The 13,072-nt window shown below is 45.8% G+C and overlaps 2 protein-coding genes and 1 pseudogene across 2 annotated transcripts; 1 reads left to right on the forward strand and 2 right to left on the reverse strand.

The window, feature by feature from the left end:
• Positions 1-1,674: 1,674 nt before the first annotated feature.
• On the reverse strand, positions 1,675-2,286 carry LOC136512064 (RING-H2 finger protein ATL72-like; annotated as a pseudogene).
• Positions 2,287-5,299: 3,013 nt separating this feature from the next.
• On the forward strand, positions 5,300-5,890 carry LOC136511014 (meiotic recombination protein SPO11-1-like). Its single transcript, XM_066505265.1, has one exon. The coding sequence runs from the start codon at positions 5,300-5,302 to the stop codon at positions 5,888-5,890; it is 591 nt and encodes a 196-aa protein (XP_066361362.1).
• A 5,249-nt stretch (positions 5,891-11,139) lies between these two features.
• Positions 11,140-12,582, reverse strand: LOC136514425 (GDSL esterase/lipase At2g31550-like). Its single transcript, XM_066508387.1, has 3 exons — positions 11,949-12,582; positions 11,599-11,854; positions 11,140-11,498 (listed from the first exon to the last, which is right to left on the reverse strand). Exons 1-3 carry the CDS (start codon positions 12,555-12,557, stop codon positions 11,311-11,313), a joined length of 1,053 nt encoding a protein of 350 aa, XP_066364484.1. The 5' UTR covers positions 12,558-12,582; the 3' UTR covers positions 11,140-11,310.
• Positions 12,583-13,072: the final 490 nt, after the last annotated feature.

Raw genomic sequence — 13,072 nt, forward strand, 5'->3', positions numbered from 1 at the left:
GGAGTTTTGATTCTGTGTGTTGTCTTCTGCCAGTGCCTGCTGCACGAGCCTAATGAGACAATGCAACTTCACGAATACTTGGAACATGGAAATGACTAGTTATTTGGCGCGTTCGTTTGCGAATTGTGTGATATGCGAGAAAACTGTGGTAGAAAGACGAGTGGAAAGATTTTTCCTACTCTGCTGTAGTGCTGTCTGTGTGAATAAAGCATTGGGAATCCAGACCCTCATTAGGATTTAGCTCAATTTCTGAACGATGAGGGCGACCACGGCGCAACTTCCAAGGGGGAGGAGGACGGAGCAAAATGTTTCAAGCGAAAAACTGACCGTTTCACCCCCAGGCTGAAAATTCTTTTTTAGCATCACGTGTCCCCCAAATGGAATTATCACCGAAATTCGTGAATGAACAACGCCAGCCATGAGCAGCAAAGTGAAATCTCGGGGTAGATATCTTGGTCTGTCCAAGTGTGATGGCTTGAGAACATATTCTTGTATGATTAATGTTGGTGTTTAGCTTTGTACACCTAGAATAATGTAGCTTATGATGAAGGATTGATATGATACCTCTGTGTCTCAAATGGAGCGACATGATCCCAACCTCTAGCAATGAGCCCAATGGCCCACTAAAATGCAAGCCTAAGACCGGTCTTAGTAGACAGTTTCATTGCGTTATTTTCGAGACATGTCATATAGAATGAAATGAAGATGAAACACTCACTTTCAGTGCAAAGTTTCATTCCATGGTTTCATAGACATTGAATTCTAAAACTCATATAGAGTTGGTAATCATGCTAAGAAAGTTTCACCCCTACAAAACCTATTTCTTCTCTATTCACTAAAACATTGCCATGTCATAAAAAATACTTATGTGGTAGGCTATTAAATGTAAATGAAACTCTCATGGAACTTCAACTGAGACTGGTCTAACCTAAATGACATCTGTGTGGCTCGTGTGATAAGTTTTGGGACCTACCTAAATGACACCACCATATAAATTTAGAGCAACTTCAAGATACTCTTTATATTTTTTTTTCTAATTTCTTGGAATAGATATTTTAGGTGAAAAAATACACTCCAACAACCTGTCTAAATGGACCTCAGAATATAGGCATCTCTCTTTCGGATTTATCTATAGCTAAAAATGGAGAGCAAGGATGACTCTTTAAAGTGCGCACAAGATGTAGAAAAGATATTGGAGGTACAAAGATATAAAAAGCGAATTTTATTCGAATGACTCTTCAAATTATGATTTAGAGGGTAAATTTTAAAAAGATTCTTAGAGATGCTCTTAGTTATTAGATTCAACATGTTTGTGTGTGCATGTTGTGGGCGTCTATATTGTACTATGTAATTTAAAAAAAATGACTCGACATGTCTAGAGTGTGTCGAAACCGATTTAGACTAATATGGAAGCATGCACTAATTTAAAGGCCCATATAAATAAAAAATGAAAATTTAAAATTTGAATGACGATGCCTCTTGAGTTTAGGAACCACAAATCTATTTTACTCAAACCATATAACGCGCTGCCAATATTCCTTTAACACACTGCTAATGTACAAACACTACCAACAACCGCGCCTAGTTCTACGGCTCCACAAGGCGGGCCACGCACGCAATCGCCTACTATGATCAGTATTGCACGACGGCTGTCCAGAGGCCAGGGCTGTCTGGCTACAGAAACGCGGTGGGCTCGGCAAACGGCGCCTGTCTGCAGGTAGGGCACGTCGGCCGCGCCGCGAGCCAGCGGTCACTGCAGCGCGCGTGGAAGCCGTGGTTGCAGCGCGGCAGCACGCGCACCATCTCCCCGCGGGCGAACTTGGTGAGGCAGATGGCGCACTCCGACCGCGACGACCCGGCCATCTCCAGCCCCGCCGAGAACGCCAGGCACGACAGCGCCTGCACTAGCGCCGGCGGGAGGCGCCGCGGCTGCTTCCTCCCGTCCGCGTGCCCGTGCCGCGCGGCGGCCTGCAGCTGCGCCAGCCCCGCGCCTCCGCCCGCGTGCTGCTGGTCCTGCTCCTGCTCCTCGGGGTCGTCGTCGTCGTCGGCTCCGCCGCAGCACGCGCCGCGCGTGACGCGGAGCGCGCACTGGAGCACGACGCGGAACGTGAGCGCCGCGACGAGGCCGCACGTGAGGAGCGCGAGGGTGAGGATCGCGCCGGAGTTGAGCTCGTCTGCCGCTGCCAGGACCGGCCGAGCGTCCGGAACGGTGCCGGGTGATGGGCACGCGGCCGGCCCCTGCAGCTGTAGCAGGAGTCGCCTGGAGTAGTGCAGCTATGCATCCATGGCCGAGTCCAACGCTGGAGCTCCGAGGAGTGCGCGAAGGAAGGACTGCGCGCGAGTCGTTCTTGTGGGGAACAGAGGCTTGTGGTCTTGTATACAACGTGACGACTGCCGAGCGTACGAGTCTACGAGTGAGGTGCCATTATGGTTGATGAGTGAGGATAAACTATGCAGAGATATATGTCAAGTCGCTGTCTCGGGGTGCTCTATTAGTCGGCAAACTACAAATTAGAGACGGGCTTAATGCTGTGCGGCTAAAAATCATGGAGACACAGGAGGAGAAATACCCCGGCACGTCTCGACTCTGGATCGTCTGATGGGATCATGGGAGGGCCGGAAACAAATTTCAGGAGCCGGCGTAGAAGACCAGGGAGGGCGAATGACAGACAGAACAGCGAGCATATCCGCAAAGCGACCTGCTTAAACTAGAATTCCCGTGCCTTTTAAACTGAATTTCCAAGGCAAATCCTAACCCCCGTTTTCTCTTCGAATGTGCCAACAACTCGCAGGCATGAGGCGTCAATGCACCACCGCACCCGATGGGTTCCATTTCCATCATTCCGTGACCAAAAGGACTCATGGGGAGCCAGCGTTTTTGGGATCCGAGGGCCCCGCCACTAACCACGACTCGCCGGCGCATGACGGGGCCGCACGTGGCCGGCACGACAGTGACTTGTGGCTGGCTCGTTCCGGCCATGTCAGGCAGTCCGGACGTCCGACGTGTCTATGCGGGGGGTCTCTGCGGCTCCCAATTTTGGCATACCATGCGGCCTTGTGGGCTGCGGCTGAGTTTTGTTGGAGACGCCCCCAGCATGGGCCGGCAACTCTGGTATTCGGCTTGTGGGTTCTTGTACTCCTCGTTTTGGGCTTCAGGCTGTGCGTCTTGGTTGGGATGCCAGGTGTGGTGAGGGCGTGACAGAACTGCACATTTGCACCACTTTTTTAAAAAAGGCAATCAGGCATCGAGCGAGCAGAGAGACGGCACGAGCAGCGGAGCACGTGGCCGCATCGCCAGCTCGGCCGCTCCTGTGTCCTGCCGACACCCAGCGCCCGCATCCGACGCAGCTGCAGCCGGCCATCCACCGCGGACCGCGTCCCCAGCCCCCGCCCCGCCGACAGCTCAGGGAATTTGAGCTTTGGTTCTGGCCCGAGAAAGAAGTTTGGTTAATTTGGTGGTGCGTTGGCCTGAGTCAGATAGCACACTGTATAGAGGGTTTAGTTAGGTTTGCTTGTTGCATCTAGACATGTTTCGGTCTTAATCTTGGAGTTGGTAATATGTGTTATTGACCATTATGGTTGTGATATCATTTTACCCTGGAATTTTGTTTGAGTTCAACCTTTCAGCACTGTTTTACCGTTGCTGCATCATGGTTTTTTTATATTAGAATTCAGTTTATTCAACTGTGGGCCAGTAGTGATTGCTGGTATAAAATGGGTGATCTGTACATTCTTGAGGAATGTACCTGGGCCATTTGTTATTTCTCAAAATGGAGACTGAACTGTGCCATCCTGTACATTTTATATTGTTTCCAATTGGAAAATTATATGTCGCTTCCTGTTGTAGTTTGCTGGGTAAAATAAAATGATTGCTTTGTTTAAACCGCATTATACTAGAAATATCAATTGACTATATATGTTATTCATCATCATCAATCAAGAGGTCCTCTTCATATTCTTATTCTTTAGTTGTGATACATGAGCTGTAGGACACGGGAGGACGCCCCTTCCGCATGAACCCAAGAAGCCAACGACACCTTATCACGCTGCACAACTAAGAAGCAGTGGCAATGTCCTCTCCGGTCCTCATCTACCCCTTGTGTGTTGATTTAATTGAAATTTTTTCTCTTTATTAATGAAGCGGGATGGAAATTGCAATGGAGGATTCGGTGCTATGCACTACTTGTTTTCAATTGGTGAAATCAGCCAAGGAGCACCGTGAAACTGAGTGTCATAGAAGTTTCAGATATCCTATTGATGGAGAGCTCAATGTTACCTGTCTTGCATGCAATAATATCTTCAACTATTTCAGCGTAAGACAATCTTTTACAAAGATTTGTCATATTACCCTTTCAGATTTTTTTTGCAATGTGATTAATCTTAGACTCCGCTCCTTTTTAGGAATTGGAAATGCACATTGAAGAGAACAAAGAACATGTGAAATTCAAGGAGATGAATGTTGATTGTGATGTAGATGTTGAGTAATGCTTTAATCAAAGTGATTAAACTTTAAGAAAAGTTGTTATATTTAAATTCTAATACTTTAAAGCATTTAGAAGTGAAGTATTTTATGTTGTTTTGATTTCAGTGATCTTATCGGTAAAGAAAAGCAAGCTTGCTGACCTAGAGAAGATTAGCTTGTTTAAGGATCTGAAGGAAGAATTGTTCACCCCCATGAAAGCACCTCAGAGAAAGGAGACTTCAGGATCACCAGCAGGAGGCTCAGAGAGTTCAGGATTATCAGCAGGAAGCTTGGAGGGCATGGTGGAAATACTGGTTGCAAAATGCAACCTTGAACATTTGGGTCTCGAGGAAGAACAGATGGAAGAAATAAGGAAAGGATATGTTCTTATTGAAGATCACCTTAGAGATGACTCCTTACCCATCATTGATGATCTGTTGAAGTGATCAAAGTCTGAGAAGAAAGTGGTTGAGTTTGAGTTAACCAATGTCCATGCCAAAGAAAAAGACAAGGAGTATGAATTTCATCCACTTTTGAAGCAAGTTTGTTTGAAGAAGGAGCTACATTTATGTAGTGCTAAATATGAAAATTCAGCGAACAAGCCTAGGAGGATTGAGAAGGTGCTAACAGGAATAAGAAACTTGGTGTTCTCTAGAAAAAGTGTTTCCCTTCGCGAGATCTATTACATCCATCCACAGCTCCAATGCTGACGTGACTGATATCAGCACCATGATGGGACTCACTATCCAAAGTCTCAACATTTTTACGTCATCGACGGGTACTGTCAAAGGACCCCTGTTGCTATTTATAGGTGACAAGATATTGGTTGATTGCCGAATGGGGGGCATAGCTGGTTGCAGGATACCAGCAGAGGCGCATAACGTAACAAAGATTAGATTAAGGGGAAAAATTGAGTATATCCTTGTTGAAAAGGAAGATATATTTGAGGAGCTTGCTGCTGACAACTTCTCTGAGAGAAACAATTGCGTATTATTTTCGGGGAAAGGCCAGCCAAGTGCCAATACTAGACTGATGCTGCATATGCTAAGGGATACATTGGGCGTTCCAGTCTATTCAGTCTTTGATGGGAATTACAGTGGGGCTCTGATATACTGCACCTACAAATTCGGCTCTGCAAACCGAGCTTATGACAGTTTGCTGCTCACAGTTCCGGATTTAGTATGGCTTGGTGTCTTTTCGGATGAGGTTAAAAAGGAGTACAGAAGTGTAATGAAAGATGAGGATCATGAGAAGCTACATACTCTGATGTACAAGAGCTACATGGTTGAATTTCCAGATGTTCAAGAAAAACTAGTGGACATGCACATGCGAAAACAAGTTTGCGATATGGAAATGATTCGTATGGATGGGAATTTGTCGAAGTACATTGAAGGAAAAGTGAAGTCATTTGCAATCCCAGACCTGTGACCATGCTAGAGCTGCAGCCAGAAATACCTTTTCAGGTACATCCACCAATTCCAACCCATTTACTATTCTCAATAACACCTCTAATGCTTGCTTAGAAAAAGTTATTCTTGATTTGGATATTGAGATAGAGAATGTTGAAGAGCAAATTGATATCTTTAAGGTAGAGGAACTGGCTAGAGCAGCTATTGCTGAAGCCAATTATAAAGCCTTCTTAGATAGACAGAAAGATAAACAAAAAAGAGGTCTTTGATAATCAGGATCTCAAGTGGAGGATTTGACCATGGAGGTCTTTGATAATCAGAAAAGAGGTGTCATGACTGATCCTGCCAAGGGGGGTCTGGACAGTAATGGCCCTAGTACTTCTTCTGAGGTCTCACCTGATATTATTCTCAATGAGGTGCATGTTTTGGAATGTTAGGGGTTTGGGGACAGCCCATAGGAGAGGGCTGGTCCTTAAACATATTAATCAAGAAAACTTAGATATAGTGGGGATTCAGGAAACAATTAAACAGGATTTCAGTGATCAAGAATTGAGAGATATGTCAGGTTCAGTGGACTTTGTTTGAAAATGGATTCCAGCAAGGGGCCACTCAGGGGGTTTACTTTTGGGAGTTAAAATGGAGAGTTTTGAAGTTGAGCAGGTAGAACTAGCTGGTTATTTTCTAGTTGTTTGGTAAGAAATAGACTAACCAATTTTAGATTTTGGGTGCTTAACATATATGGACCTGCCCAACATGAGTTGTCAGGGGATTTTATTCAGGAATTATCTACTTTCTGTGCCAATGAAATTCTGCCTATTGTGATGGGGGCGATTTTAACCTTATCCGAAGCAATAATAACAGAAATCATGGTCAAGGTGACCCCAAGCTCATGGATCTTTTCAATGATTTCATTGGTAATTTCCACCTAAGGGGAAAAACCCACTTTAGTTAAACTGGATAGGATTTTGGTAACTGTTAGCTGGGATTTGAATTACTCTCATAGCTTTTCTTGGGAATAGGTTCTGATCACTCACCCCTGATTTTGGACACTGGGGAGCAAGGAGCTCCTAGATCAAAATATTTCTTTTTTGAAGAAAAATGGACCCACCAGGAGGGCTTTTGTGAATTGATCAAATCCAAATGGGGGGAGTTTAGGCAAAAGCCTAATAATCAGTTTTACTCACTGGATATTTAGCATGGGTGCCTTCAGTCTCAGAGACTACTTGAGAGGGTGGAATTTGAAGTCTGTTGGGAAGGAAAGAGCTTTGAGGAGAGACATTTCTACTAGAATTGAAGAAATTGACTTAATAGCTGAAAAAAGACTACTAAGCATTGCTGAGTGGGAAGAGAGAATTAACTTGGAGGAATATCTGGATAGGATGAATACAATTGAGGAACTCCAATGGAAACAAAAGGTGGGGAAGAACTAGATTTTGCATGGGGATGCAAATACTCAATTCTTTCACCAGTTTGTAAATGGGAGAAGGAGGAAGAAAACGATTACCGTTCTGGAATCGGAGAATGGAGAGATTAGAGGTCAAAGTGCTATTTCTTTACATATTGTAGATTTCTACATGGGTCTTTTTGGGCACAATGAGCCTTGTAACATGAAATTGAAACCTGATTTTTAGCCCAGTGACTTACTCTTGTCAGAGGAAGATAAGCTAGATCTGGTCAAACCTTTTTCCATGGAGGAAATTAAGGAAGTGGTAATGGGGATGAAAGTAGCAAATACATCATTTGGTACTTCCTAAGTTAACGCTCATTGGTTAATTCATGCTAAGGATACTGCAATCTTGTCTAGTTAGCTTGGCCTCCTGAAATGCACTGGTGTAATTATTTTAGAAGCACGTACTCGACCATGACAAATCAATTTGCATGATGGCTATGTCGGTTAACCATTTTACTCCAATAATGGTTGTTATTTGTGGTTTTTGTAGTTGCACATTGGAATCCCTTGTGCAAGACAGCAGGGGCATACTAAAAGTAGTCACTGTAGCATTTTACTTGTCTATGCAGAATGTAGTTGTTATTTGAACTATCAGACATCATTTGTTAAATTATGCCAAGAAAACTATCAAGTATGAAAGCCTAAAAGATCCCTATCCTTTGTCATCATGATAGGTTATTGTCTAAGCAACTATAAGAGTAAAACTGAACTAAAGTTGGATAGTCTGCTCTTATTGAGGACTTTTCCGGTCATTTCTTTTTTCTCTATAAAATCAATACATAAACATAATGAGTGAAAATAAGCACAGTATAAACATATGTGATTATAGCATTATACTACATTTCAGTCTTGCTTTGCCATATCACTCATCCAGATATCCCTAATGTTTATTATTTGCTTTTCAGGTTTCTGAAAATTAACACGTCAAGGTGTTGAAGTTTCTCTTTTTGTGAGGGGATGCATTAGGTAGTTGTTGATGTTGGTACAATCAAAATGGGATGCTTCTGGCAATGGGTTTATGTTGGCTGAAGTCTGGGCATTGTGGATGCCCACATTGAACTTCACAGCTGGAAGTTGTCTGAGTTTATTGGGCTTTGCGTAACTCCTAGTAGACCCTTTAAACATATTAGTAAGAATGTAGGATCATGCTTTTGAACTATCTGCATAACAATAGCCAAGAACATAGATGCAGTGTTACTTTTTTTTTGCAAGGAGTGACAATGAGGAAACATCAACGCATTACTTCAGCCTATGGCCGCTTTTGTGTTGTGTCAATTGTCCATGTCTCCATGGCACTAGAGTCTTGATGCCTTTATGTTGGTGTTGATATACTTGTAATTGGCCTACGATGCGAACTGGCTTCATTGTTTGCTTCCTATTTCCTTGTCAGAATACTACTCTCCAGTTCCAACTGAATTTTGCTTGCTTCAATACCATAATAATTTTGTCGTTTCACGTTTGGTTTGGATTCTTGGATTATTTGCATTTTTTCTTAAATTGGAGAGGATTGTGATTGCCTACAGAACGTGATAAGGTATTGGTAAATATAACTTGATGTAGCTGGTGGGGCTTTTAAGTGTGTGGATGCTACAAGTACTCATGGCCATTTATGCCTCTCCAGGCCTAGCAACGAGAGCATTTTTTGCGGGAAACAACATGTGACGTGGATCATTAGACGGGAGAAGAGCCGGTGGGCAGCTGCCACCTCTGTAGCTCACACACTAGCAGCCTAAGCTGTACAAACGATCCCTTGTTCTAGCAAGACCTTCCAGACGTTGTTGCAGTTTTAGTATCCAGGGATTTCTCTGGATAGAGGTTTTAATAAATTCTTAAAAAAAACTCTAGCTAGTGGAGGTGAACGCAACATAGACTTGGTGTGCTTTTCCTGTGGATGCCTTGTAGCATATTGAAGCTGTCCAAACTAAGGCCATGTACGTCGTTTCTCACAATTGAGAAGACGTGACCAGTGTTATCCTAAACGTTAAACAGTAAATAGTGGATCACCTACCGTTTAACCCATTATAAAAGCAAAACGGGTGTTTAAAAGGGAAAATAGACATTTAAACGGTGAAAACAACCGATTAAACGGAAATGGTATACCACCGTGTAACGTTTAAACGGTTTCTGTCGCCCAACGCATCGGAGTGTCCGATAAACCTTCCTAGTTCAGTAAAATCCCCAGTAGACGCACCAACACCATTTTGGAGCGAGAGACTGAGTGTCCATCGAATTGTTAAGGTTGAATTCCCAAAACCCGAGAGCACCCAGTTTTCAGCGGAGCGTCCGCGACCTTTGTGTAAACGGGCTAAACGGCCGTTTAGGCAGACAGTGGACATGACATTGTACAAGAGTCCACTCTATCATTGCTATCAAAGATATGTGAATCAAGCTCTTGTGAAACGAACTCACTCAATCCTTAACTTTTCTGGTCTCTCTCTCTCTCTCTCTCTCTCTCTCTCTAAAACCCTGCCCTCGCTTTCAACCTTCCACCCTGATGCCTCTAACGCCCTCTCTCTACTGCCTGTAGCCTCTCATAGTCACATCCACGCTCTTTGATCGGAGTTGCTACTTCGGCGCCTCGCTGGCCACTCTATGAGACCACATTAAGGAAAGACCTTATCTACATAAGTCCCAACTAGTTTAGGGATACTATTTGCCCGTCTAGAGGGACAAACCATCAGAACCCCCCACCGAGCAATGAACCCCTGGTCACCCAAACATGTCCACCCACATAGTCGTGGTTGGCTCTGAATGGTCCGCATGAACTCACTTGAGTCTGAAACACATAAGTTCTGGAAGGACGGCCCAATTCTCAGACGGTTGGTTAAACCTGAGTATCCAAACAATTCGCATATGTTAGACCCACACTATGTACCCAAAGCCTAGTGTACTGACATTACTTTATTGTTCCTATTAATGTTTCAAGCTATATATAACAGTTTTCCTACATCATTCATGCATAATCACTGCAAGTAATATGTAACATGTTTACTTATGCCACGCTGCACTCATATAGTAACCGAAGCAACCAAGGAGACAAATGTTGAGCAGGAAGTTAAGTTTGCTACTAAACACGAACCAGATGAACCCCAAGTTGATCCCAAGCTAGGCTCTAAGCATCTTGCCTCCTCTATTGAACTGTGTAACTTAACTACAGTACCTAAGATGTATGCTTACTTATGTATGCTAATGCCCTATAACAACCCACTTGTAGCCTTATTCGTTGATTGTTCGCTCCATACCTTGAAGTATTGCATGTTTGTTTCCTAGATCTTCATGCTTAGTTTGCATAGAACGGCAGAAGTTGAGCATGTGATGGGTTTCTCACTGCTTGTGCGAGATTGTAATTTGCTTGTTTTAGCTAATGAACAAATAGAAGCAATGAGCTAAAATGTGACCAAGGCCATCTCCAGTGAGAAAAACACCGGGAAAAGCATGTATCAACTGATGTTGGTATATGAATGAATCAAACCCATCGCTGAAGGAAGTGAACCATGGAGGAGAGATAAGAATTGATTCATATGTTGGAGTCGACTACTCGATGAATAAAAATGAATTTGCCCCACTTTTGAGCCATGTTGCCTACCCGTTGCCGTTACTCATCTGGGACAAACAAGATCACATGAGCGCCATGGACGTCCGCCGATCTCCGTGTTGGAGAGGCCGGTAAATTGGCCAGGGAATGGCTTGGGTAGCATATCAAAGAAGATTCAATGTCGCATGGAACATGCCTGTATGATGTCATAGAGGCCAATGGCTCACGCATAATCCAAACTATAATAACCGAGTTGTGATCAAACAGGCCTTTATTTCAAGTACTCAGAACTTTGTTCAATTAACTTCCCTATGTAAACATCGTGACTGAATATCTTTTCATTCTATACAAATCCTATATCTCCTAACTACCTCAATCTCCTAATTAATCTCCTATAAGCACGGAACCAGCTTCACACACAATGTCATTGCCGTTCCTACAAAACCCAGCTAATCTAACTCTGCGTGATGTGAGACTGGGCGATGTGGTCGGCGAGCGCCTTGTAGGTGGCCTGCGTCGGGTGCACCGAGTCGAAGAACATGAACTGCGCCGGAGACCGGCACTGCGGCAGCGCGCTGGTGCACAGGGCCCCCATCGCCAGCAGACCGTTCCCGCAGCAGCCTTGGCTCGTCTCGGTGAAACCTGCAACGCACGCAGCAAAGACGAATCAGCAGGTGTTCAAGCTCAATCGATCTAGCTAGCCTAGTTTATTTCCGCAGGCTTTGGATCTGTTGCCGCTCACCATATTTCTGGGGATGCGTGACCATGTCCATCAACGGGGTGTACACGTCGACGTACGCAAGCGTGGCGCCGGGGGACGCGGCCTCCAGCTTGGTCAGCATCTGCTGCAGCGCCGCGTTGTACCGCTCCGCGGCCGCGTTCTGGTTGGCGACGCAGCCTCCTCCCGACGCCAGATTGAGACTCCTCGTCACCGGCAGGCACCCCACCGGTGGCAGGCCGGACACCATGAAGTTCCGGGCTCCCAAATTGTACAGGCTCTGGATTGTTAGTTGAGGAAAATAAACGCCATCATTAGCGATAAAAGTTACTAGCTAGTCTTACCATTAATAACTAGATTGATTCAAAACGTACCTGAATGTATCCCTGGAGCCTGCCGATGAGGTAGTCACTGTACTGGTCGATGGTGGGGAAGCTGCCGGTCCGGACTGGCAGTATGAAGTAGTTCATGGTGACGTCGTTGGTGCCGGCGGAGATAACGTACAGCGACCTGCTGGCGATCTCGGCGGCCTGGGGCATTCCGATCTTGCCGAGCAGGTCCTGGAAGTCGCCGATCTGCGAGCCGAACGTGGACACCATGGCGGCCTGCGCGGTCAGGTCGTCGAGGCCGGACCCGCCCGACGCGAAGCTGACCCCCGTGGAGGCCTCCGCGACGGTGAGGCCGCTGTCGCGGTACGCCGGGAGGACGTCCTTGACACCGAGCGACTCCACGATGTAGTCGGTGATGAGCTTGCCGTCCGAGAACCGGCCCGTGGCCGCGGCCCCAGGGAAGCCGCAGCCGTAGGGTGCGTGGTCCGCGCGCACCAGCGTGGCCAGGCCGTTGTTGTTCCCCGGGTCCAGCGTCGAGTCCCCGAACGCGAACACGGCCGGGATGCCGCTCGTCGGCGCTGCGGTGACCAGAGTCGAAGCGAGGAGCAAGGTGGCGAGGAAGAACGCGACGGCTGCTGCCAGGGCTCGCGCCATTGCTTCGTGCTGTCGAAGGTTGGCGTGCTTGACTGCTTGGCACCCTTGGTATGGTTTGCGGGGCAAAGGCACCGGTGACATTATATAGTGCATGCGTGATGCGTGGGAGGGGCACGCACGTACGGGATTATGGCACACGCGTCGAAGGTCGGTGTCATGCCTCACGCGTTGCCGCGCCGGATGGTCGGAGGCTTTGGACCGTCTGACGTAGGAGGCTAGGACAGCTCAAGTGACCAGCATCCGCACGTTCTCAATTTCCTCTGTTTTTTTTTTCCGGTCTTTGGTGAATTTGGTGTTGTGGCCTCTATCTGTAACTTTGGAGTAATGAAACCGGTCTCCGAACTCCGAAGTGGCCTGCCCGGGTAAGATTGATCGCGCAACAATGAAAAGTGCACGAAAGTTTTGGCTTGCGCAACCAAGGATTCTTTCTAACGCAAAACGCACCGCGTGCAGATGAATTCTTTTGATCTCATCCAGTTATGTCAAATTTTGTATTATACCCACATAAATCTTGC

This window comes from Miscanthus floridulus, chromosome 16, assembly GCF_019320115.1.
Source record: "Miscanthus floridulus cultivar M001 chromosome 16, ASM1932011v1, whole genome shotgun sequence".
Classification (NCBI taxonomy): Eukaryota; Viridiplantae; Streptophyta; class Magnoliopsida; order Poales; family Poaceae; genus Miscanthus; species Miscanthus floridulus.